General features: G+C 39.6%; 3 protein-coding genes across 3 annotated transcripts; 1 reads left to right on the top strand and 2 right to left on the bottom strand.

Moving 5' to 3' along the window:
* Nucleotides 1-102: 102 nt before the first annotated feature.
* Nucleotides 103-995, top strand: PADG_05427 (ribosomal protein S12; the record flags this gene model as incomplete). The annotated part of the gene is made up of 3 exons (XM_010762698.1): nucleotides 103-556; nucleotides 735-835; nucleotides 930-995. 3 exons carry the CDS (start codon nucleotides 103-105, stop codon nucleotides 993-995), a joined length of 621 nt encoding a protein of 206 aa, XP_010761000.1.
* Nucleotides 996-2,058: 1,063 nt separating this feature from the next.
* Nucleotides 2,059-3,566, bottom strand: PADG_05426 (uncharacterized protein; the record flags this gene model as incomplete). Its single annotated transcript, XM_010762433.1, has 4 exons — nucleotides 2,059-2,126; nucleotides 2,213-2,501; nucleotides 2,605-3,478; nucleotides 3,538-3,566. The coding sequence occupies 4 exons, from the start codon at nucleotides 3,564-3,566 to the stop codon at nucleotides 2,059-2,061; spliced, it is 1,260 nt and encodes a 419-aa protein (XP_010760735.1).
* A 13,482-nt stretch (nucleotides 3,567-17,048) lies between these two features.
* PADG_05423 (uncharacterized protein) lies at nucleotides 17,049-18,221 on the bottom strand (the record flags this gene model as incomplete). The annotated part of the gene is made up of 1 exon (XM_010762697.1): nucleotides 17,049-18,221. The coding sequence occupies one exon, from the start codon at nucleotides 18,219-18,221 to the stop codon at nucleotides 17,049-17,051; it is 1,173 nt and encodes a 390-aa protein (XP_010760999.1).
* Between the last annotated feature and the right edge of the window lie 7,150 nt (nucleotides 18,222-25,371).

Below are 25,371 nucleotides of genomic sequence, written 5' to 3'. Positions count from 1 at the left end.
ACCCGCTAAATTTCCACCAAAATCCTTGTTGTAAACCTTTTTTAAGGAGCGCGCATCCTTCTTCCATATCGGCATACAGCTCGCTCACCTCCAATCCCTGCCATGTCGCCCGCAACACCCTCTGCGGGCACTCTACGCCTCCTGCGGCACTTCATAGCCCGTACGGCCTCCTCCCCATTACCCCTATCCTCCTCCGCCAAACGTACCTTTTCCCTCCTCTGCCGACCGCCAACTACCGCTACACCTGCAAGCACATTCCGCAAACCCACCGACCATCTGAAAATACCCAATCCAATCTCTTTGTCACCGCAAGCCCGTCAATTCTCAACTACCCCCTGCCAGAATGCTACGCTGAACCAAGTCCGCCGGGGCTGTCGGAAGGGCAAGCGGAAGCGGAAGCCCACCTCTCCCGCACTCGTGGGCCGGCCACAGATGAGAGGCGTGTGCCTTAAGACGGGTATCACGAAGCCGAAGAAACCTAATTCCGGAGAGCGAAAGACGGCAAGAATCCGGTTGACAAATGGCGCGGTTGTGACGGGTTATATTCCCGGTGAAGGTTGGTTTTTTTTTTTTTTTTTTTTTTTTTTTTTTTTTTTTCTTTACTTTTTTTTTTATGTTATATTTGGAAGTAATTTGAGGGAGTGACGTTGATATTGCATTCGCTCTTCTATACATTTTATGAAATTTTTTGGATATGCGCGCGAATGCTAAATATCGTTTCCCTCAATTGCTAGGCCATAATATCCAACAGCACAGCGTTGTGTTGATCCGAGGCGGTCGGGCGCAGGATTGCCCGGGTGTACGATACCACCTTGTCCGAGGCGCATTGGATCTGGTGAGTTTGTCTGCCCCTATCCAAGAACTCCTGCATTTGTGTGAACTGGCAATCTTAACTGGGGTGTTTTTTTTTTTTTTTTAAAATGGAATAGTCCGGCGTCGGCAATCGAATCACCAGTCGATCAAAGTACGGGACGAAGAAGCCGAAGAGTTCGTAGTGATGTTTAAATGGATAGATAGATTTTAGGAGTGCTAAAGGGGTGGGTTCAGGTATACAGGACGGATGGACTTCTAATTTCCAATGCATCCTTCTTGTGGTTTCTTTTCACTATACGATATTATTTTCCTCTGTATCCTTTCATAGATTCTTCTACAAATCTGTAAAGTGTACGTCATTCCTACCCTGTCTTGGGCTCATGGAAATGTTTCGGTTTCACTCTCGGCATATATTGAATGGACTGTGCAAGTGCTGCCCCGCCGCTCAATTCCCCGCTCAATTCCCCAAGTAAAATCGTGAAAAAGATGGTCGTATTCGAAAAGTCCTAATAACTTCTCCCGTCCCATCATACTCTCTGTAAACGCGACTGTTTGCCCAATGCTATACAAATTTTCGGGGCAAAAAAAAATAAAATATAAAAAATAAAATATAAAAAATAAAAAATAAAAAATAAAAAATAAAAACTAAAAAAGTAAAAATGGCTCGAGTTTTTCATAAAATTCAGTGAGATTTCGATGGTGAAAAGAATGGGAAAAGAAAATATGAAAAAGATAGATCATTTGCTAGATGCCGTACAACCAGGTTACTTAATGAAAGTGGCAACGTCAATTGATGAAATATAATAAAAATAATAACGCAAGATAGAAGAAGTAGAAAATAAAATAGAGGGGATAAGGAACGGATAGAAGTATGGGGGTTTCAGGGAGTTTCAGGGTTTTGGAAGAGATAGAGGTGGGTGAAATGGGTTGATGATATATGCAGACAGACAAAAGAGGAATGAAACAGAAGAAAATAGAAGAAAAATTCCGCAAAAAAAATGAGAAAAACAAAAAAAAAAAAAAAATATCCCCTTGATGCACACATTGACCGCGTTCCATATATTTCCCATATTGCCTTCTTCTTTTTCAGTGCTGCTTTTTTGTTGACCACTTTCGTCACGATATGTAGGGCACACTGTCCACGCTGGACGTTCTGAGACAGCATGATCGACGACCTTTAAATGCCACTATTGCTACAATAGTGAGAACGAGAACGCTGGCGAGAAACCAGAGAACAACGGATAGTCAATCCTGCTCCTCCTCGTAGCCTTCGGGCTTCTTTAACTTGTTGACATCGAAGTAGCGAGATGTGCCTGGGGGAGCGGGAAGGTTAGCAGCGGTCGCAGAATAAAGTTACAACCTCGGGGGTAATATCCATGCTTAGGTATGTCAAACTTACAAGAATGTCCCTTCCAGTCAAAGTTGTCTTTGGGATTGCAGTGGCATTTCAGATCTAGTCTTTTCTGCTCTCCCGTTGGGCAGTGGACGAATGGAACGTGGCGGTAGGCAATTTCATTGAAGAAGTGTACTTCCTCCTTTTTCAGCATGAGAGCCGCAGCGATGGAGTGGACTGGGGCGTCGCCCCATCTTTCGTAGAAGAATCCTCCGTCCTTATCGAGAACATCGAAGTAATCGAGGTATTCTTGAGATCGTAGCCAGTTTATATCGCCGACTTCGAAATTCGACCACTGGGGATAAGTTCAAATATGACGATATTAGTAAAGGGGTGCAAGACACCGATTTGTTCAAAAGTTCAAATATCTTTGGGAGGAGAGGAAGAGAGATACGCACGAAATGGCACAGATTGTATGTTTCTCCTCCGTCCGAGCTGATGAAGTCCATATTGTTGTCCTCGGCAATGTGTTGAGGGTACTTTGCCATGAACTTCTTAACACTGTCCCAGAGCGTGGGTACGGTTTCCTTGTATTCGTAGAGACTAAGAACGAAGCTGTATTTCTTCTTGTTGTCTTTCATAAACTTGAAGGGGTCGAAGTTGATGTCGCAGAAAAACTCAACGTTGGGCTCCACACGCCAGTAGTAGTCAAATTGATCGAGGAGCTCATGGCGGAAAAAGAAACCAGATTCATATCGACACATATGCCTGTAACTAATGGAATCTCCATAGATGACTTGTTTCTTCTTCATATCTTCTCGAACTTTAGCGGCCCTTTCTTGGTCAATGAAGTCCGGGAACGACCAGTGCTCGGACGGAATGTGTCCGTAATGGGTTTTCCCGGATACGAGCGCGGAAGTAACCTTCTTAAATTCATCGTTAAAAAGTTGATCATTGATAAAGACCCAGTCATAGTGATAATTTCTGTTGAAGCGGTCCTCCACCTGACGGATCGATTTGGAGATATCCCAGATATCCTCATTTCTAGCTAGGGTCACAAAGGTAGCGTTTACTCGTTCATAGGCGGGATGTTGCGCAGGAGCAGAGAGAGCTAGAGCCGAGGCCAATAAAACTGTTAGGATTTCACTAGACTTCTCTGAAAATAGTGATTGAGACAGAGAACTAAAGCCAGGTTTAATCGTTCCTGTCTTGATGTTCGATACGACATTGTCGGCGATAGGAAGAGGTAACGAGGAGGAGGATATAAAATGTAGTATCACAAGGCCCTTTACACCGTTTGAAACAACGTTGGAACTGCTATCAGGGTCGTTGCTTATCATAAAAAGGATAGGGTTGATATCAGACTCACCAAAACCACAAATAGAATGTACCGTAGGTACTTCCCAGAAACCGAATTCATAGTGATATAGAAGCCCAGGAATCGAAATCCGGTTCACTCAAGCAAGGGTGTTTGTTTCGTTTATTGTTCGACTCGCTCTCTCTCTCTCTCTCTCTCTCCCTGGTGTTAAAAGGAGGAATAAACCGATCAACCCTCAAAATGAGATATTTGGCAGGGAAGATCTGAAACACTCAGGTCGCACAATCTCAGGACAAAGAGTAGAGTTCAAAAGAGCGACGAGAATTTGAAGAAGTCGAGAGATCAACTTCTAGCCGACCCTTGAGGTGTCGACAGATGGTGGGGTCAAATCAAGTGAAGTTAATATTTATTAGTGAAAGAAGAAAATAGCGATAGTAGATAGGTATCAACTGTGGATGGCGCATCTCATCAAGTTAAGCCGGAAAGGGCAGAATAGTGAAAGGATTCTTGCAAGATTCAAAGAGCAGAGAAATGTCACACGGTTTAGATGTATGAACTATATTTGCTATACCTCAAAAGGAGAGCCGGACTCGGATGCACAAAGCTTCGGTTCCTTGGTTGCTTGAACAAAGGTTTTGTGGATGAAGCCCAGACAATGCAAGATCTGACAAAATACCAGAGCCTGTGATGACAACGTAATTCGATGCAGTGGCTCCGTATCTGGGCTATTTAAGGTATCCGCTGCTGCGGCAACTCAAAGGGAGGACAAGCCCGGGGGCTGGAATGGGGGTGCCTAAGGTACAGTGTTACTCTGAGAGGGCGGACATAAAACACTACTGCTTGAGATATGAAGAATTGTCAGTCGTTGGTTGGCCGATTAACAGAATATCCACCCAAAACCCTGTCAAAACTCCCACTCTTCCTTTTTATTTATATTTTTTTTTTTTTTTTTTTTTGCGAATTTCGGAGCTAGTTGCTCTAAGATACGCCACCAAATTGAGTTATGTATGTAAATTAGCAGCAGAAAGTCATACAAGAATGGGGGCGTTAGTAAAGGGGCAACTTGTAATTTATAAATAAGCCGCAAAAATCTGCAGAGAATGAAGAATAAAACAGGAAGAACAAGATTAGCTTACTAAGCCAATGAGATTTTACGCTCTGCAACGTTTGATATTGTAGGGCTGCCTTCAAAACACATCAACAAATGACAGCTACGTGGAATATCACACCGATTTAATATAGGATATCCCGTCAAGACGTCAGAAACTGAATCTCTCAAATAGAGATGTGAGTTCATATTGTCTGGATCAAAACCTTCTACTCACAATCAATTCACTCACCCTTATAAGACCCACTCAACACAAACGCTCTTGATAAATCAAAAACATTGAATAAACACTCACAAGATGGCAGAAGTTGCTAAAAATGAATTCATGAATGATTCAGATAACTGATATAGAGATGTCAAGACTATGAAGTATATGCAGAGCTATAGATGTTATATTAATCTCAATACTGATGAGATTTAATCTATGTAGAAATTTAAATCTTTTATATTAAGACAAAATTTTAATACTCAGATAAATTAGACAAAATTTTAAATTAAATAATATTTATAAGAAATTATATATAAAAATTATATAGAATAGATATTTAAATTTATTAATATTATTTATTATTATATTTAGATATATTATATTTATTATACTTACTGCAGATTAAAAATCATTGTTTTTTAATTTTTAATTTTAATATTTATTATATATTAATCAAACATTTAAGATTTAGTAGTTTTAATTAATATGTTTTAAATTATTAAAATTTATTTTTTAACTATATAAAAATATAATTTCTCTTTTTCTTACTTTTATCTAATGTTGATAGCTTTTAACTTTCATGTTTTTCTTTATTAATATAATCTCTAATGTAATTAAAACTTGAATATGATTACTTTAAATCATATATAAAAAGATTTAAAGATTTTTTACACTTTAATAGATGTGAATTTTATGATATAGTTGAATATTCAGATCATATATTGATAAATTACTCATGAAGCAATAGAATAAAAAAGAAATTAAAAGAAAAACATTTAATTAATCAATTAAATATGAACTTTCTGTTTAACACTAAATTAGAAAGAAAGTTTTTAATTGAATTTATAGAGAAAATAAAAAATATCTCTAAAAAATAAACTTTAATCTCAAATAAATTTGATATTTAATTTATAAAGTTGAGAATATAATTTTCAATATTACTTTCATTAAGATTTCTTTTGTATTAGTTTATTATATTTTATTTTAAATTATGTTGATTTGTTTTATTTTATACTATATTGAGTTATTTGTTTTGTTATATGAGAAGTTATTTGTTTTATTTAAGATGATAAAAAAACTGAATTAAAATTAAAAATTATAAATATGTTTTTTGTTAAAAAATTGTTAAATACTATATTATTCTGAGATGAAACTTTGTAACTGCATGATTTTAGTGTTATCTATTAGTTAAATTAGTAAAATAGTTAAATTCTAGTTTAACTGAATAGATATCATAGTTACTAACTGAATACATCTTAAATAAAGAATAATAATAATTTGTTAATATAGCAGTACTATGCGTAATGTGATGGCGTAGAACAGAATCCGTCCAGAGACCAACCGACATCATAAGTCCACCGGATAGAGCAGACTACAACCACCGGATACAACAGGCTCCGTCCGAACATCGGCATAGCAACCACTCCACAATTACCCCACAGAAACTGCATAGCAACGGCGCTAAGGAAAGGGGTAAGGCGCTAAGGGCTATATAAAGCAGGTCTTGTCCAGGCCCGTCTGGAATCATCTTAGTAATCGTGCCGCTGCGCAACCCTGGGTGCGCCACACCAAAACAATAAAAACACCAAAATGATAAAAATCTTGCAATTTCATCATCTTCATCATCTTCATCAATTAATAACTCACCACAATGTCAAATAAGGATAAAAATATTGAAGACTGTATTCAAAAAGCTGTTGCTTATCATCAAAAAAACACAAATTTCAAAATACTGTCTCTGTCATAAGAATTTGAGATTTCTTATCAACATCTCTAAGTGCATATCAATAGAAGGAATCTGCATACTGCAAAGATTTCAGTTAACAAGAGATTAAATGAAAGTTAGAAGAATGTGATTAAATGATGAGTCAAGCTGCTTGATGAAAAGAATTGTTCTTTCACAGCTGAACACATTGAAGATTTCACAAATTCAATACTCAGATGTCAGCTGTTAGGGTGCGAATGCGAGCTGCATAAGAAGGAAACTCTCTCTGCGTTGCTAACTGCTATATAACGAAATACTAAGCTTGATGGGATGAAATGGTCACTTGGTCACGTGATGAGGATTAGGCCTACTCGGGCGCCGAGCTTAATCCGACGTCGAGTCTAACCGGGCACCGGGCCTCGGTCGGGCTCGGTCAGACCCTGAGCCAGCCGGGCGCCGGGTCGAGTCTAACCAGGCGCCGGGCCTCGGTCGGGCTCGGTCGGGCGCTTGAGCCTAACATCACCCCCCGGTCTAGGGACAGGCATGTCCTCATGCCGGTAGGTTGTCATCAACCTCGTCCTTCAGGTAGCTGTCTGTCTCCCATGCCTTCAGCCACTCATCTAGTTGTCTTGGGGTTCCGGCTTTTGTAGAGTTAGCCTCATGGAAGTTGTGTATGGCGTGTGGTGATCCTTTGAAGTCATGAGCTGGGTACCAAGATAAGTCCTCATCAAATCCCTTTTAGTGGACTTGATATTGCAATTTGCCTTGATTTATTTAACTGGCTAATATATGCTCCACTTCTCATTCATTTTCTCCATCTATCTCAATTGAATCTGGTGGTTTGACAGTCTGCCCTGGTAGGAGGTCTCTTGAATCCTTGCGCAGCTTGTCTGGGGAGAAGATTGAATGAATCTTCATGGTTGTGGGGAGGTCCAGTCTATAGATGTTGCCCACCCTCTCTAGGATCCTGAAGGGGCCTGTGTTCTGTGCTGTCAGCTTACAGCTTGGTCAGTCAATTCTGTATGATTTCAATGTCAAGTAGACAAAATCTCTCACTATGAAGTTAGGTTCCTGGTGATGTTTGTCAGTCTACCTCTTCATTTGTCCCTGTGCTATTTTCATGCTCTTTTCTGCTTACTCCCAGATCTCTTTCATCTGCTTAACAAAGTTTTGAGCAGCTCTTCAATTTGTCCCCTCTTCTACCTCTAGTTCCCTTGACAGAAGCCTTTAGTCAAATAATGTTTATGACTTATATTCATTTGCAGCTAGAAAGGAGGAGATCCCAGTGAAGGTATTTAAGATGACTGAAAAAGCATGATCTATGATGAATAATCACTCATTCCAGTCATTTTAATAATAATTAACATATAGGTGAAGGTATGTGGCAATATACTGATTTGTTGTTTCTATTTGTTCATCTGTCTGTACATGATGTGCTGTGGAGAGTTTCTACTTTATGCCTAGAATTCCTGTGAACTTATCCCAGAAGTTTGATATGAACTGAGGGCTACAGTCAGAGACAATCAAGTATAATGTCTCATTATAGAAATAGTAGAATTGAATGAATAGTCAAGTCAGTTCATAAACTGTAACTTTATAGGTGATAGAAATTGAAATTGCCTTCTTGCTTAACCACCAGACTATAATTAGAATGACATCATAGTCACTTTTGCTCTTTGGCACATTTATAAAGTCTATTGCAATATGCTGCCATGTCTGTTCTGGTATTGATAGTGGCTTTAGCAGGCTGAGAGCTTTGTTCCTTAAGATTTTAATAACGTAGTATATATATGATAGTTCTGAACATAGCATAGAATGTCTGTCTACCAGATGGTTTATTAATAATGAGAGTGAATTAGAGTCAGAGTCTTCTGTCCCTCTGATGTGCTGTTAAGATCTAATTATAAATCTTCTGTAGTAGACAACTATAAAAGTTTCTTTCTTTTAAACAAATACTATCAATCTTTCATTGTAAAGCAATATATTATTTTTCATTATATAAAGATTATTCTCCTCTTCTACTTGCTGCTGCAAAGGCTCAATTGAGATTATTGTTTTATTTATAGATATGATGTATTCAGTAATGTTCTTTTTTTCTAAGAGTTCAATACTGATGATATTTGCATTTATGAAGAAGATGATCTGAAAATTCAAGATCTCTGATTTCAGAAGAATTTGCAGATAATTATCTGAGTGCTTTTTAATATGCTCAGATCTACTTAGTGCATCTGTCAGTATATTGTTCCTCTCTGATCAGTATTTGATTTCAAAGTAAAAGTGAGAAAGAAATTCTGCTTAGTGAGTCTAATATGTATTCATCTTTTTGATTGTCATGAAGTATTTCAGTGCATGATGATCAGTGAGAATCTTGAATTAATCTTTTTGTTGTAGTCTCTCAAGCTCAGCTTGTCACTTCTGCAATGCTCAGATAACTGCAAGTATTTTCTTATCATAAATCTCATAGTTAAGCTCTGCATCATTTATTGACTTAAAGTAGAAAATCACAGAATATCAAAGATTATCATTCAATCTTTGACTCAGTATCTTAGTCATCACTTCATTTAAGACATTAGTCTTAATGTGAGTTTTATGTTCAGAGTTATAGTAATATAAAGTTGAAGTCTTTATCAGTTGCTTCTTCAATTTCTCAAAAACTGACTGACATTCTGATGTTCACACAAATGAAACTGTCTTCTTTGTCAACTAATATAGTGATTATGCAATTCAGCTATAGTTTCTTATAAATTGCTGATAGAAGTTGTCAAATTCTAGAAATAATTGAATATCTTTAACTGTGATTGAAATCTGTCACTTTGTGATGAAAGAAGTCTTCTCAGAATCTGTTTCAATCTTCTTTGTAATAATTATAAATCTCAAATATCTTGTTCTTTGAATAGCAAACTCATATTTCTGAATACTAGCTGTGATGGCGCAAAACAGGCTTATGTCCAACCTTCCCGACAGTGTAATCGCTACAGGCCGAGGCGATCGGTCATCATACGGGCCAAAGTGATTGGTAAACAGCAATTGCCTGGCAACAGCGCTAGAGAAAAAGGGATATATAAACAGAGCCTTCCCTGAACCCATCTTCTAGATATCATGTTAGGATTCGCTCAGATAGCTTATCTAGTTGACAATTGAATACCAGTTCATCTGCACCTAGTTGAAGCTGTGATATAATCCTAAGATCATATACTTTTCTTACCTTTTTTAAAGCAGGTTTTTAGGTGAAAAATCTCTAAGAATTCTTATCTACTTTTGTTTTAAAACCCTTGAGAAAACTGCTAAGATGTCAGAAGCAGTTAGAGAATCTGACAGTCAATGAAGATCAGACTGGGATATGATGACCCTGACTGAGAAGAATATAAGACCAAGGAATCTCATACTCAATAAACAATTCCTTGAGGCAATTGAAGAAGACCTAGAGCAGGCATATCAAGAGATAACTGGCCTTATAGATGAGATAAGAGGCACTCTAGAAAGAGTTAGAGCAGAATGAGATGAGCAGAGAAAGCAAGTAAGTGAACTCAACCAGCAAGGAGACAGTCTGATAGAGGAATGAAATGCTTTACAGCAGACAGTGAACTCTTTAGCTTCTCAAATCAGACTGATGAACAATCAACAGATGTGATGATTAGTCAAACTTGATAACTCTAAGCATCTTATCAATGAGAAAGAATCAATATTCAAAAACTAACTCTCTCAAATGAAACATAAGCTAGCTGTTAACACTGACCATTTTCCAACTGAAGAAAGCTATATTGCCTATATTGAAAACTAAACTGATGATGAAGTGACCAGACACTTAGTCTCAAGAATGAAGAAAGACTATTCTGAGAAGTTTGAAACAGCTAAGAAAGAGTTCAAGCATTTACAAGAAATATATGAGAATGTTAATAAGCTTGAGAATACAAAGACGGAATACTGCTGCCTAATAATGAGAAATAAAGATTACTATCACATATTTATAACCAAATTCATGCATCTGGCTAGTGAAGCTCAGGTTCGTAAAAGAGATTATAAAGGAGACTTTCTTCATAAGATTTTCTTTGATCTTCAACTTATGATTGTGACAGTCTGCATCAATTGCAGCATCTTTCAAAAAATTTAAAATATCTGCAACTGGGCTGCTTACTATCTTAAGAGCATGTCAGATCACTACAACTGAAGAATACTCAGCTGTAAAGGAACTTCAATGACTCAAAACAGCTGTAGAGGGACTTTCACATTTCAGAATCATGAATTAACCTCAACGTTAACCACATCAGCACAGATAAATAAGAATTGAAAGAAGAATGAAAAATGCTTCAATTGCTGAAGTAAAGATTATATAGCTTAAAATTGCTCATGCAAGCAAAAGATAGAACTGAAGGAAGTGAATACTGAGACTGCTGTCATCAAGTCAGAAAAAGATTAAATCTGAAAAAAGCCTTCTTCTTAGATAAGATAGTTACACTAGAAACTTTAAATGTAGACTAGTTAATGAGTGAGAATTCTTTTACTGTATATATCAAAGTAGCTTTTAATGAATATGCTATTTCTACAAGAGCACTAGTGAATTCTAGAGCAAACTGCTATATTCTTATTGACAAAAGCTTTGCACACAAGTGTGTCAAAGCCTTAGAAGCAAACTCTGAGAAGCTGATGAAAGATCATCAAATTATGGAATTCAATAAACAAAGAGAAATCTCAATTACAGAAATCATCTTCTTGCATTTATGAGTATATGACTGAAGGTTCCTCAACACACTGATGCTAATAACAGATCTGAGGAGTACTGACATGATTCTAAAATGATTCTGACTGACAAAGCAAGAAACATGGCTAGACATAAAGAATTAACACTTGATTTGACAAAGCATTTAGGCAATTGAGGATGAGATATCAGAAGAATATAATATAATGATTTCAAGAAAGATTCTGAAGAGATCAGTAGTGAGATCAGATCATCAACAAGATGCAGACTGCTGTGATAGACTTATCAATGAAGAATTCAAGTAGAAAGTTACTGAAAGATCTATAAAAATTCAATGAAGAAATAAATTAGATAAACAGCAAAGAATAATATTCATTAAAAGTATAATCTTTTATCATTATGAAAGAAGCAAGAAGTCAGAAGTCTTTATTTCAAGTTTCTGTAAGATAGATAGAATCATTGAGAAGAAGAAGAAGATCATTATTGATACAGAACTGAATGATAAATAGATGATTAATGAACAGCTGCTAGCAGACTACAAGAAATTTTATAATGTTTTCTCAAAGATTGCATTCAATCAATTACTGCTCTTCTGAAAGAGAGTGAACTATAAAATTAAGATTGAGAAGAGGACTGATCTGAATAAAGCTATTGACCATGCATCACTATACAGAATGAGCTTGAAGAAACTTGAGACTGTCAAGTAGTATCTTAAGATCAATCTGAAGAAAGATTTTATCTCATCTGTAACTCTCTCATTTACTTTTTCAATTCTTATAGCTTATAATGCAGGCAAGTTGAGGTTCTGTATGGACTACTGCCAGCTTACCATGATCTCAAAGAAGGATTGATACTCAATTCCACTAGTTGATGAGCTTATAGAATGACTAAATGAAGTCAAGTTCTTTATTAAATTAGATATTTATCAAGGCTTTCATTGAATATACATACACTCTGAAACTAAAGATCTGACTGTTTTTAGAACATATTATGGGACCTATAAGTAAAAGGTCATGCTTTTTGATCTAAGTAATGGCCCAGCAATCTTTTAATGCTTTGTGAATATTATCTTTTTTGACTATTTGAATCAGTTCATGACTATCTTTGTAAATAACCTACTTATCTATAGTAAAATCTTAAAAGAACACAAGAGCATGTCAAGAAGATATTGACTAGATTATGAGAAGCTGAACTATAGACAAGCATCTCAAAATGTGAGTTTCATGTTCAACAGATAAAGTACTTAGATTTTATTGTTACTGATCAAGAAATCAAAGTGAACTCAAAAAAGATTGCAGTGATATCAAGATGGACAGTGCCTAGTACAGTCAAAAAAGTTCAATTCTTCTTGAAATTCTACAACTTCTATAGATATTTTATCAAGAATTACAGTTGAATTATGAAATCATTGTTTAAGCTCATCTGAAAGAATCAATTCTTTGAGTGGAATGAGACCTACTAGTATGCTTTTGATCAAATAAAGAGAGCTCTGTCTGAAGCCCTTAAGCTTTGTCTGAAGCCTCTGTGCTCTGTTATTATGATCTGAATTGAGAGACTCAGATGAAGACTGATGTCTTAGATGATACTATAGCTGGTGTTTTATCTCAGTTGTGTGAGAATGAGCAGTGGCATTTAGTTGTCTTCTATTCTGCTTCAATGAGCAGAGCAGAGAGAAACTATGAGGTTCATGACAAGAAGATGCTAGCTGTTAGGGAGCGAATGCGAGCTGCATAAGAAGGAAACTCTCTGCGTTGCTAACTGCTATATAACGAAATACTAAGCTTGATGGGATGAAAGGGGGTGCTGGGGCCTGCGTGGATTATAACCACCTGCATGGTCGTGTGGTCACGTGATATGGATTAGGCCTAATCGGGCGCCGAGCTTAATCCGACGTCGGGTCTAACCGGGCACCGGCCTTCGGTCGGGCTCGGTCGGACGCTGAGCCTAACATCACCCCCCGGTCTAGGGGCAGGCATGTCCTCATGCCGGTAGGTCGTCATCAACCTCGTCCTTCAGGTAGCTGTCTGTCTCCCATGCCTTCAGCCACTCATCTAGTCGCCTTGGGGGTCCAGCTTTTGTAGGGTTAGCCTCATGGAAGTCGCGTATGGCGTGTGGTGATCCTTTGAAGTCGCGAGCGGGGTACCATGAAGAATCCTCATCAAACCCCTTCCAGCGCACCCGATACTGCAGCTTGCTCCGGCTTATTCGACTGGCCAGTATACGATCTATTTCCCATTCATTCTCACCATCTATTTCAATTGGGTCTGGTGGTCTGATAGTCTGGCCAGGTAGAGGGTCTCTGGAGTCCTTGCGTAGCTTGTCTGGGGAGAAGATTGAATGAATCTTCATTGTTATGGGGAGGTCCAGTTTGTAGGCATTGCCCACCTTTTCCAGGATTCTGAAGGGGCCGGCATTCTGCTCTGCCAGTTTACGGCTTGGTCGATCCATCTTGTATGATTTCAATGTTAGATAAACAAAATCTCCTACTGCAAAGTCAGGCTCTCGATGGTGCTTGTCAGTCTGCCTCTTCATCTGTTCCTGTGCTGTCCTTATGCCTTTACTCGCCTGGTTCCAGATCTCTCTCATTCGGTGAATGAAGCTCCTTGCTGCTTCTCGATTTCTTTTCTCATTCATGTCCAATTTCTCCGCCAGTGGTTGCCAGTCAAATGACATTCGGGGTTCATATCCATTTGCTGCGAGGAAGGGGGAGATCCCTGTGGAAGCATTTGGGGTAGCTGCGGAGGCATGGTCTATAATGGGCAGCCACTCATCCCAGTCATCTTGGTAGTAACTGACATAGGGGCGAAGACGGGTGGCAATGTATTGATTCACCACTTCTGTCTGTCCATCAGTTTGTGCATGATGCGCCGTTGAGAGTTTCAGTTTTATGCCCAGGATCTGTGTAAACTCATCCCAAAAGCTTGATATGAACTGGGGGCCTCGGTCAGAGACAATTGAGTCAGGCGCCCCATTGTATGAATAGTAGAATCGAATGAATAGTCGGGCCAGCTCCTGGGCTGTAACTCCCCGGGTGGTTGGAATGGAGATTGTCTTCTTGCTTAGCCGGCATACTATGACCAAAATGGCATCATAACCTGTTTTGCTTTTCGGCACGTCCATGAAGTCCATTGCAATATGCTGCCATGCCCGTTCTGGTATTGGTAATGGCTTTAGCAAACCAGGAGTCTTATCTCTTGGAATTTTACTGATCCGGCACACATGGCAGTTCCGAATATAGCGTAGGACGTCTGTCCGCCAGGTGGCCCACCAATAGCGTGATTGCACCAGGGCCAGGGTCTTTCGTCCTCCAGGGTGTGCTGTTGAAGCTTGATCATGAATTTCCTGCAGTAGCTTGGCTATCAGGGTTTCCTTTTCCTGAACAGGCACCACTAGTCTTCCATTGTACCGTAGCACATTGTCCTCCATTGTATAGGGACTATTCTCATCATCTGCCTGCTGCCGCAGGGGCTCAATTGAGGTGGCTGTCTTGTTTAGAGACACTATGCATTCAGCAATGCTCTCTTTCTCTGAGGAGTTGATGCTAGCAATGTCTGTAGAGGGAGTGATCTGGGGGTCGAGGGTCTCTGGTCCTAGGAGGATCTGCATACGGCCGTCCTGTTGCCTTCTAACCTGCTCAGGCCTGCTCAGTGCGTCTGCTAGCAGGTTGGCCTTGCCTGGTCGATACTTGATCTCAAAGTAGAAACGGGAGAGGAACTCTGCCCAGCGGGCTTGACGTGCATTCAGCTTCTTGGTAGTCATGAAGTATTCCAGTGCACGATGATCAGTGAGGATCTTGAATCGTTCCTCCCGTTGTAGTCCCTCAAGCTCTGCCCGCCATTCTTGTAAGGCCCGGACTACTGCCAGCATTTCCTTATCATGAACTTCATAATTAAGCTCTGCACCATTCATTGTCTTTGAATAGAAGGCTACTGGGTGCCAAAGGTCATTTTCAAATCTTTGACTTAGTACCCCAGCCACTACTCCGTCAGAGGCGTCAGTCTCAATACGAGTCTCCCGCTCAGGGTCATAGTAACGCAGTGTCGGAGCCTCCACCAGCTGCCTCTTCAGTTTTTCAAAGGCTGATTTGCATTCTGATGTCCACACAAATGGGATAGTCTTCTTTGTCAACTGGTACAGTGGCTTTGCGATTCGGCTGTAGTTCCTTATGAATCGTCGGTAGAAATTGCCAAATCCTAGGAATGACTGGACTCCTTTGACTGTGGTGGGGGCCTGCCATCTCACAATGGCAGCTGTCTTCTCTGGGTCTGCCTCAATCCCTTCTGTACTGATGATGAACCCTAGGTATTTTGTCCTCTGGACTGCAAACTCACATTTCTGGATGCTGGCTTGCAAACCTGCTGTCTTTAGTCGGTCTAGCACTGAGTTTACCTGCTGCTTGTGCTCCTCCAGATTCTTGCTATAGATTAGAAGATCATCCATGAATGCTGTCATAAACTTGTCCAGGTAGTCAAAGAAGATACTGTTAACAAACCGTTGAAAGCAGGCAGGGGCGTTTGTAAGGCCAAAGGGGACCACCCGATATTTATAGGTCCCGTAGCGGGTTCTAAAGGTGGTCAGGTCCTCAGACTCAGGGTCCATTCGGATGCGATGGAACCCCTGCCGAATGTCCAACTTTGTAAAGTATTTCGCCCCATTGAGTCGGTCCATCAGCTCATCTATCAGGGGCAAGGGATACTGATCTCGTTTGGTTATAGCATTCAGCTTGCGAAAGTCAACACAGAATCGTAGCTTCTTCCCACTACGGGCAATCAGGATTGGGGAGGCGTAGGGGGCTGAACTTGGGGTGACGAAACCCTTTGCTAGGTTGGCTTCAAGGTAGGTCTTCACTGCCTCTAGTTCCTCTAGATTCATCTTATATAGAGGCGCATGTCCAATGCCCTGGGTGAGGTCAACATCAGGCTGGAGCTCTATTTTAAAATCAACATTCTTCCGTAGGGGGGGCAGTTCATCTGATGCTTTCTTTGAGAAGCAGTCCTCCCGGCCTTTCAACCATTCTGGTAAGTTGCTGATCAGCTCCTCATCAGACTCATCCTCAGCTCCCACTAAACCCCGCTTCTCCTCAAGCTGTTTATCAATTTCATACAGACTGGTTATGAAGACTGTTGACTTCTTGTTCTTCATATAACCATGGAAGGAAGCAGCCCCAATGAAGTTCATATCCATCATCTGTGGTGCTGTCTCCTCCCAGGTCAGCCCCTGCCTCGTCTCAGGCATCACGACTGAGCTGGTCCCTTTCAATCTGCGGAGCTGAGCCTGATGCTCCTGTCTGATCTCCTCATCCAGCTTGATCTCTCTTCGTTCCACATCCGCCTGATGCTCAGGCTTGGGGTCTGGGCGCTTCAGTACTGACCAGGGTACTATCTTCAACATCGGCTCCGCCACCTGTTCAGGGATAGACCGTTCACTCGGCCAAACCAGGCGTTGGTTTTTAACATCAAGCCATATATCCTGTGCTGCCAACCACTTCCGTCCCAGGATGACAGGGTGCTGGCCTAGGTCTGTTACCAGCAGAGGGACATTCTGAAATCTCCGGCCATCCACCCAGAGGTTTAGGGTCAATGTGCGGTCTATCACCCCGCCGGGGGCGCCATTGTATCCCTTCATGCGGCATTTGAATGGGAGTTCTTGAAACTTCCTATCAAAGAATCTTGCCAATTCTATGGCATATCGGGTATCAATAAAATTCGCACCATTTGCTCCAGTATCAGCAAGAGAATTTGTAGAAGTAGCAATTCCATTGTAGGCTAATTTGATTGGTACATTAAAGCTTTTCCCCCCAATCAAGTCCTTCATCTCAAACCTCTCACAGACTGTTGAACTACCTGAGGTGGAGTCTTCTCTCAGGCTCACTCTTTTCCCGAATCTGCTGAAGGCTCAGGGGCATCATTCCCTGTGAGCTCAGCAATCACCTGCTGGGACTTCTGCTTTGCAGGGCAGTTCCTGGCAATGTGGCCTTTTTCCTTACAGTAGTAGCACTGAATATCCGGACGAGAGCTCAAGGCCTCCTTCACAGTAGGGGATTTTGTTGTAGAGATGCTGGGGGGTGTTTGACTGTTGGCGGTCTGCAGGGTGTTCTGTTTGAAGGTATTAGGCCCATTTCCCCGCGAGCTCTTTGATTTCTGGGTGGCATTGATTGTCTGGAGGGTGTGAGCTGCCTGCGCACAGATTTTCTGAAACTCAGCATATGTATCAGTGGTCGCATTGGCTACTGCTACCATCTTCTGGAGGTCAAAGGACAGCTTGTCATTGAAGTCTGTCTTGTAGTCCCCCCTGGCAATCTTGGCCTCCCCTGCCAGGTGTAAAAATTTTGTGACAAATTCATGATAATTATCCCCATTGCGCATAATCAGCTTGCGATAATCACCCTTGGCATTTTGCAGCTTGTTAGCATCCTCATATATTGACTTGAGGTGCTCAAACATCTCTTCTGCGGTTTGATATTGCTCGGGGTGGTCCTCTTCCATACGGGGTGCAATGTGACGTGCTGCGTCCCCATCAGTCCGGTTTTCAATGTACGCTATTCTCATGCGTTCAGTAGGGTAGTGGTCAGCATTCTCCCGGAGCTTGTTCTTCATCCGGGAGAGCCAGTGTTCAAATTTCGGCTCCTTGCCGTCAGTGAGGTGTTTCGGGTCATCAATCTTGACAGACCTCCTGGCAGTCTCAGAGGGGGTGACGCCTCGACTTGCTGCTTGGTTGCTGACTGTCATGCGGACCAGGGTGTGGCTAAGTTCATCACGTTCAGCAATTAGCTCATCAATCTGGCTTTGCTTGACAGCGGCCTGATTAGTAACGTTGTCCCATTCCATTCTCAGACGTGTGATCGTATCCCTTAATGTTTTTTCATCGTCAAAGATGCCATCAAAGATCGCCGCCAACTCATTATAAACACGGTCGCTGTCTGAGTGGATTGCCTCTCTGAATTCCTCAATTGAGACGCGTGGTTGGTCAGTTGGTCTTGTTAGGAGGTATCGCCAGTCCTTTCGGCCCCTTCCAGGGGGTTGGGAGCCTGTGGTGGCCATCTGATGTTGGATTGAGCTGTTGTCTTCAACAGTGCTGTTGTCTTAGCAGTTGATCTGACGCGTTGTCAGGCTCTGAACTAGCAGGTTCTAATTCAACTGAGGCACTCAAGTTTTCTGCTGAAACCTGAGTGAGAAGGTAGAAGGGAAGCTTAGTATTATGTTAGGGAGCGAATGCGAGCTGCATAAGAAGGAAACTCTCTGCGTTGCTAACTGCTATATAACGAAATACTAAGCTTGATGGGATGAAAGGGGGTGCTGGGGCCTGCGTGGATTATAACCACCTGCATGGTCGTGTGGTCACGTGATATGGATTAGGCCTAATCGGGCGCCGAGCTTAATCCGACGTCGGGTCTAACCGGGCACCGGCCTTCGGTCGGGCTCGGTCGGACGCTGAGCCTAACACTAGCAATTATGAGAGCACTAGCAGAATGACATGCTGAGTTGGAAGACCTTCAGAGAACAGAGAGATTCAAGATCTTAACTGATCATAGAGCTCTTGAGCACTTTATGATAATTAAAAATCTCAATATTAGATAAGTATAATGAGTAGAATTTCTTTTCTGATTCTACTTTCTAATTCAATACAGACTAGGGTGTCAGAATATACTAGCAGATAAACTGAGTTAGCCAGAGGTTTAAAAAAATAGTAAAAGCACTTGGATGCAACTATTCTTTAAGTCAAAGAGATTGAACTCAAAGATCATTAAGAAATATATTAAGGTCAAGGCTCTGAATGTAGACATACACATTCTTGATGAAGTCAAGATGAGAAACAAAGAAGTAGAATCATTAAGATCAAAACATAAAAAAGTACAACAGAGAGAACAGCACTGAAAGCTGATAGATAGACTTTTATATATTTGAAGAGTATTTAATGATATCAATTGAAAAAGATTCTACTCTCTGAGTATATCTTCAAAAAGAAATTCATAAATAGTCATCTACAGTGCATCTTGGCAAGAGAAAGCTATGCTTGCTAGTGAAGGCAAGATACTACTGGAATGAATAAATCAAAGATGTTGATTAGTATGTAAACAATTGCCTAGTATGCTGAAGAATGAAAACCTCTTAGAATAAAACTTCAGAACTGCTGAAGTCACTATTAATTTTTAGTAGAGCCTGGCAGCACATCTCAATGAACTTCATGAATAACTCTATGTCAAAAAAAGGCCATAATGCAATATTGATGATTGTCTATTGATTAAGTAAGAAGTCTATATCTATTTCTACCACAAGAAAGGCAGATGCCAAAGAGCTAGTGAGATAGTTCTTGAAGCATTACTATAAATATTATGAAGCATCAGATTCAATTGTATCAGGTTATGAATTATAATTAATCTCAGACTTCTGAAGTGAGTTCATTAAGTGATTGAGAGTTAAGTTGAAGCTTTCATCAGCTCATCACATACAAATAGATGGTCAGACTAAGATTGTGAATTAATATCTGGCAATCAAGCTTCATTCATATATAAACTACTATCAGAACAACTGAGATGAATGGCTGTTAATGATGAACCATATGATTGAAGCTCTGATGAATGAATCAACTGAGATGATATTTTTTCTAACAGCTTATGAATATGAATCTTGAATATTCTTTGATTGGAAGCCACTGCCTAAGACTCTATCTAGAGAAGAGAAGCTTAAATAAGAAGATGTCAGGCAGCATATCATTTAAATGAAGGAAATCTGAAAGCTAGCAGCAGGCAATGTGAAAAAAATGTAAAAAATCATGAAATTACAAATCAACAAGCACTACTAAAAGTCAAACTTTAAAATAAAAGATAAGGTCTTCTTGTCACTAAAGAGCTATAGAATTCAACACCTCAGCAGAAAGCTCACAGAGCAAAATGAAGGTCTCTTTGAGATCATTGAGAGAGTAGACAATAGCTACAGACTAAGACTATCAAATAGCATGAAAATCTATCTAATATTCTCTTCTGATAAGCTATAGAAGACCACAAATAACCCTCTACCAGAACAGTTAAATAAGGCATTAAAACTAGTTAAGATACAAGGAGAAAATGAGTAAGAAGTTGAGGACATTTTAGCAAGCTGTATCTCCCATGGGAAGCTTCAATACTGAATAAAATGACTAGGATTTAATGAAGATTCAACATGGTATTTAGCACAAAAATCTAAAGAAATCATCACATCTGATTCAACAATTCCACACTGCAAATCCAATGAAAGCAGGGCCCTCAAAATGATTAAGTAAATGGCTGGAGGCTTGGGAAAAGGATGACTATCTAGTAGATGAAGTGGATGATAACCTATCAGCATGAGGGCATGCCTAGGCTTCAAGGGAGGATAATGTGATGGTGCAAAACAGGCTTATATCCAACCTTTCCAACAGTGTAATCACCATAGGCTGAGGTAATCTGTCATTATGCAGGCCGAGGCGATTAACGTAAACCGCCACACAACGCACGCCGCCACACAACGCACGCCCCAAAAAGCCGATTTTTGAACCCAACCTTCCACCTTCAATCATCTACAACATGCCAACCAAAGAAGCTGTAGAGCTCGCAGTGGCTGAATTCCTTTCGCAAGAGGCTGGCAATTATACTACTGTTGCAAAAAAATACGGAATTCATCGAACTACGCTTATGCGACGCGTTACGGGCAAATCAGTGTCTCGAGAAACTGCCGACTCCCTATATAGACAGAAACTTACGAACTCTCAAGAGGAAGAGCTTATTCGATATATAAATCGTCTTACGGACCGTGGCTTTCCTCCTACACCTCGAATTCTTCAAAATCTAGTTGAAGAAATCCTTCAGGAGCCGATTGGCGAGCATTGGATCTCTAGATTTTGTCAACGCCACAAGGATCGCATCAAAAGCCTATATTTATGAGCAATTGATCAAAAACGCAAGAGAGCTGATAATTCTGAGTATTTTCAGCACTTTTTCCAGCTTGTATTTGATTGATTTTTATTTACATTGCCTGCAATTTAATGAGGGGTTGCTAATGCTTGAGCATCTTAGCTAGACGAAAAGGTCAAAAAATTCAACATTCGACCATCTAATACGTGGAATCTTGATGAGAAGGGCTTTCTTATGGGCGTCATGCAAATCAGCAAGCGAATAGTCTCTGTACAGCAGCTTAAGAGCGGGAGCTTGCTAGGCACGATTTAGGATGGGAGTAGAGAATTCATCTCATTGCTAGCCGCCATATCAGCCAGTGGAAGGTCAACGCCGCCAGGTCTTATATATCAGTCAGACTCCGGGGATTTGCAAGATACGTGACTAGAAGATTTTGATTCTAAAGAGCATGAGGTCTTTTTTGCTGCCTCCCCGAACGGCTGGAGCAGTGATCAATATGGATTACATTGGCTGCAACGGGTCTTTAATCCTCATACAAAGGCTAGGAATGGAGCCTGGCGCCTGCTCATCCTTGACGGCCATTCTTCTCATGTCAATATGAAATTCATCAACTACGCTGATCAAAATCGTATTATCCTTGCTGTACTGCCGCCTCATTCAACTCATCGCTTGCAGCCTTTGGATGTTGGTATTTTTGGACCTTTATCAAAGGCATACTCTCAGCAGGTGGATTTATTCTTACGCTCAGCAATGGGAGGTGTATCCATTAAAAAACGCAACTTCTTTTTATTATTCCACAACGCCTGGAAGCAAGCTGTCACGAAGTCAAATATAGAGTCTGGATTTGCTGCTACTGGCATTTATCCTCTCTCACCAGATCGGGTGCTTAGCAAGCTTGCTAGACCAAGCACTCCAGTCACAGCAGAGCCAGTCACACCCACTACCATACGAGGACTGCGACGGGCAGTTAAGAAGTTAAATCAACGGCGAAGAATCTCTACTGGGTTCCGAAAAATCGTTCATGCTAGTGAAAGACTAGGTTTTGAAAAAGAGATTTTGCAGCATGAAAATAAGCTTCTATACGAAGCTTTACGAAAGGGGAAGAAGCGCCGCCAACGTGGAAAGCCTCTAGGTCTTGTGGATAAAGAGAATTCGCGTGCTGCTCAATTCTTTTCACCTTCTAGGATTGCGGCAGCACGTCAGCAGCTTGAGACCGACGAGGCTGCTAAGATTAGTGAGGCTGCTGAAAAAGCAGCAGGCAAGCTTCAACAGGATATATTACGTCAAGAGAAAGCGATTGTAAAAGCTGCAAAGCAAGCTGCAACTCGAGCTCTTAGGCTGGCTAATGCTCAGAAGCGAGAGAGACAAAAAGCTGAGGTTGCTGCTCGCGTGGCTGCTCGTAAACTAGCTGCTGAGCGAAAGAAGACTGATAAGGAAGCTGCTCAGCAAGCTACTAGAGAGTTAAAGCTTTCTAGAGATCAAAATCTCGTTGCCGCCGCCAGATCAGCCAGGTCAGCCAAATCCCCTACAAAGGCCGTACGAAGCCAGGGGCCTGGCGAAAAATCTAACCAGGCCAACCCTATACAACCTTCCCAATCCGGTAATCAGTCAATTACACGCCTATCAGCAAGCTCCCTACGACCTACTTCTTCTAGCAGTTCCTCCACGTCGCCGTCAATTCCTTCTTCGCCTACCCCGCAATTATCACGTTGTGGCCGCATTATTCGACTTCCATCTAGATTTTTGGATTAACTATACATTTTTATATGATCTATTCCTTCTACTAGATATATATTTTTAATTTAAATTAAATAAATTCATGGGTGGTTGAGAAATTGGTGGAATTCCTTGGGTGGTTGCTTGCTTGTAGAGGCGTGCGTTGTGTGGCGGCGTGCGTTGTGTGGCGGCGTGCGTTAGTCATTATACAGGCCGAGGCGATCGGTCATCATATAGATCAAGGTGATTGGTAAACAGCAATTGCCTGGCAACGGCACTAGAGAAAAAGAGATATATAAACATAGCCTTTCCTAAACTCATCTTCTAGAAATCATCTTAGGATTTGCTCAGATAGCTTATCTAGTTGGCAATTGAACACCAGTTCGTCTGCGCCTAGCTGAAGCCATGACACTAGCTTGCATGTTTGCTGTTTTTAATCAGTTCAGCATCAGATTCACTTACTACTTATGTTCTTCAAAAGTCCTGCTGTAGATTAGAAGGTTATTCATGAATGCTGTTATGAACTTGTTCAGATAGTCAAAAAAACATCATTGATAAATTATTGAAAGCAAGCAGAGATATTTGTAAGATTAAAAGAAACTATCTGATATTTATAGATCTTATAGCAAGGTCTAAATATGATCAAGTCCTCAGATTCAGAGTTCATTTTAATGTGGTGAAATTCTTGTCAGATGTTCAGATTTATGAAGTATTTTGCTTCATTGAGTCAGTTCATCAACTCATTTATCAGAGGCTGTGAATACTGATTCTGTTTAAATATGACATTCAATTTACAGAAATCAACACAGAATTATAGTTTTCTTTCACTGCAGATAATCAAAATAAGAAATGCATAGAAAATTGAGCTTGCTGTAATGAAGTCTTTTACTAAGTTTATTTTCAAATAAATTTTCACTGCTTTTAATTTCTTTAAATTCATTTTATATAAAGATATATATCTCATATCTTTGACAAGCTCTGTGTTTGACTGAAGCTCTATTTTAAGATTAATGCTTTTGTATAGAGAGGGTAATTCATCTGAGATCTTCTTTGAAAAGTAGTTCTCTCAGCTCTTCAATCACTCAAATAAATTGTTGATCAACTCATTATCAGATTTAGCATCAGCTTCTGCAAGACTTTATCTTTTCTCAAACTGCTTATCAATTTCATATAGATTGATAACAAAGACTGTAGAGTTTCTGTTTCTTATAAAATTATGAAAGAAAGCAGCTTCAATGAAGTTCAGATTCATTATTTATAATACTTCTTTTTTTCATCTGTCAGATTAATCACTGACTTCAGTTCAGTCTCTCTGTTAAATCTGATATTTATTTAGTCTTTCTCTAAATGCTCTTCTATCTATTCTGAGGTAGATTGCTTATTTGATCAAATGAAATATCAATTCTTGACATTAAGTTATATATTCTGTGCAGCTAGCTATTTTCATTCTAAAATAATATAATGCTTACCTAGGTTAGTTATCAATAGAGAGATGTTTTAAAACCTTCATTCATTTACTCAAAAATCTAAGATCAATATATAATCTATCATCTCATCTGAGACTTCATTATATTTTTTTATATAGCATTTAAATAGAAGTTTCTGAAACTTTCTATTGACTATTAAATAGTCTTATCAACTTTATAACATATTAAATATCAATAAAATTCACATCATTTGCTTTAGTATCAGCAAGAAAATTTATAAAAGTGATAATTTTATTATAGATTAACTTAATTGATACATTAAAGCTTCTTCCTTCAATCAAGTTCTTCATGTCAAATCTCTCACTTACTATTGACCAATCTGAAATAAAGACTTTTTTCAGACTTATTCTTTTTCTGAATTTGCTGAAGACTCAGAGACATTATTTCTTATAAGCTCAGCAATTATCTGTTAAGACTTCTGCTTTGCAGAGCTGTTTTTGACAATGTGATATTTTCTTGCAATAGTAGTTCTGAATATCTGAATGAGAGCTCAAAATCTTCTTTATGATAGAGGATTTTAAAATAGAGATGCTGAGAGATGTTTGACTGTTGACAATCTGTAAAATATTCTGCTTAAAGATATTAAACTCATTTTTCTGCAAGCTTTTTGATCTCTGAGTGATGTTGATTGTCTGAAGAATGTTAGCTATCTATGCACAGATTTTTTGAAACTCAGTATATGTATTAGTGATCACATTAACTACTACTATCATTCTCTGAAGATTAAAAAACAGCTTGTCATTGAAGTCTATCTTGTAGTTCTTCTTAACAATCTTGATTTCACTTATCAAATATAAGAATTTTGTGATAAATTTATGATAATTATTCTTATTGTGTATAATCAATTTGTGATAATTACTTTTGACATTTTGCAGCTTGTTAGTATTTTTATATATTGACTTAAGATGCTCAAATATCTCTTCTGCAATCTGATATCACTCAAAGTGATTTTTTTTATACAGAGTGCAATGTGATGTGCTACATCTTCATCAGTCTGATTTTCAATATATATAATCTTTATATATTCAATGAAATAGTGATTGGTATTCTCTCAGAGCTTGTTCTTCATGCAGAAAAGTCAATATTTAAACTTTAACTTTTGTCATCAATAAAATGTTT

This window comes from Paracoccidioides brasiliensis (assembly GCF_000150735.1).
Source record: "Paracoccidioides brasiliensis Pb18 unplaced genomic scaffold supercont2.6, whole genome shotgun sequence".
In the NCBI taxonomy this organism is placed as follows: Eukaryota; Fungi; Ascomycota; class Eurotiomycetes; order Onygenales; family Ajellomycetaceae; genus Paracoccidioides; species Paracoccidioides brasiliensis.
Note: the sequence above shows the minus strand (reverse complement) of the source record. Positions and strands in the feature narration are given on the sequence as shown.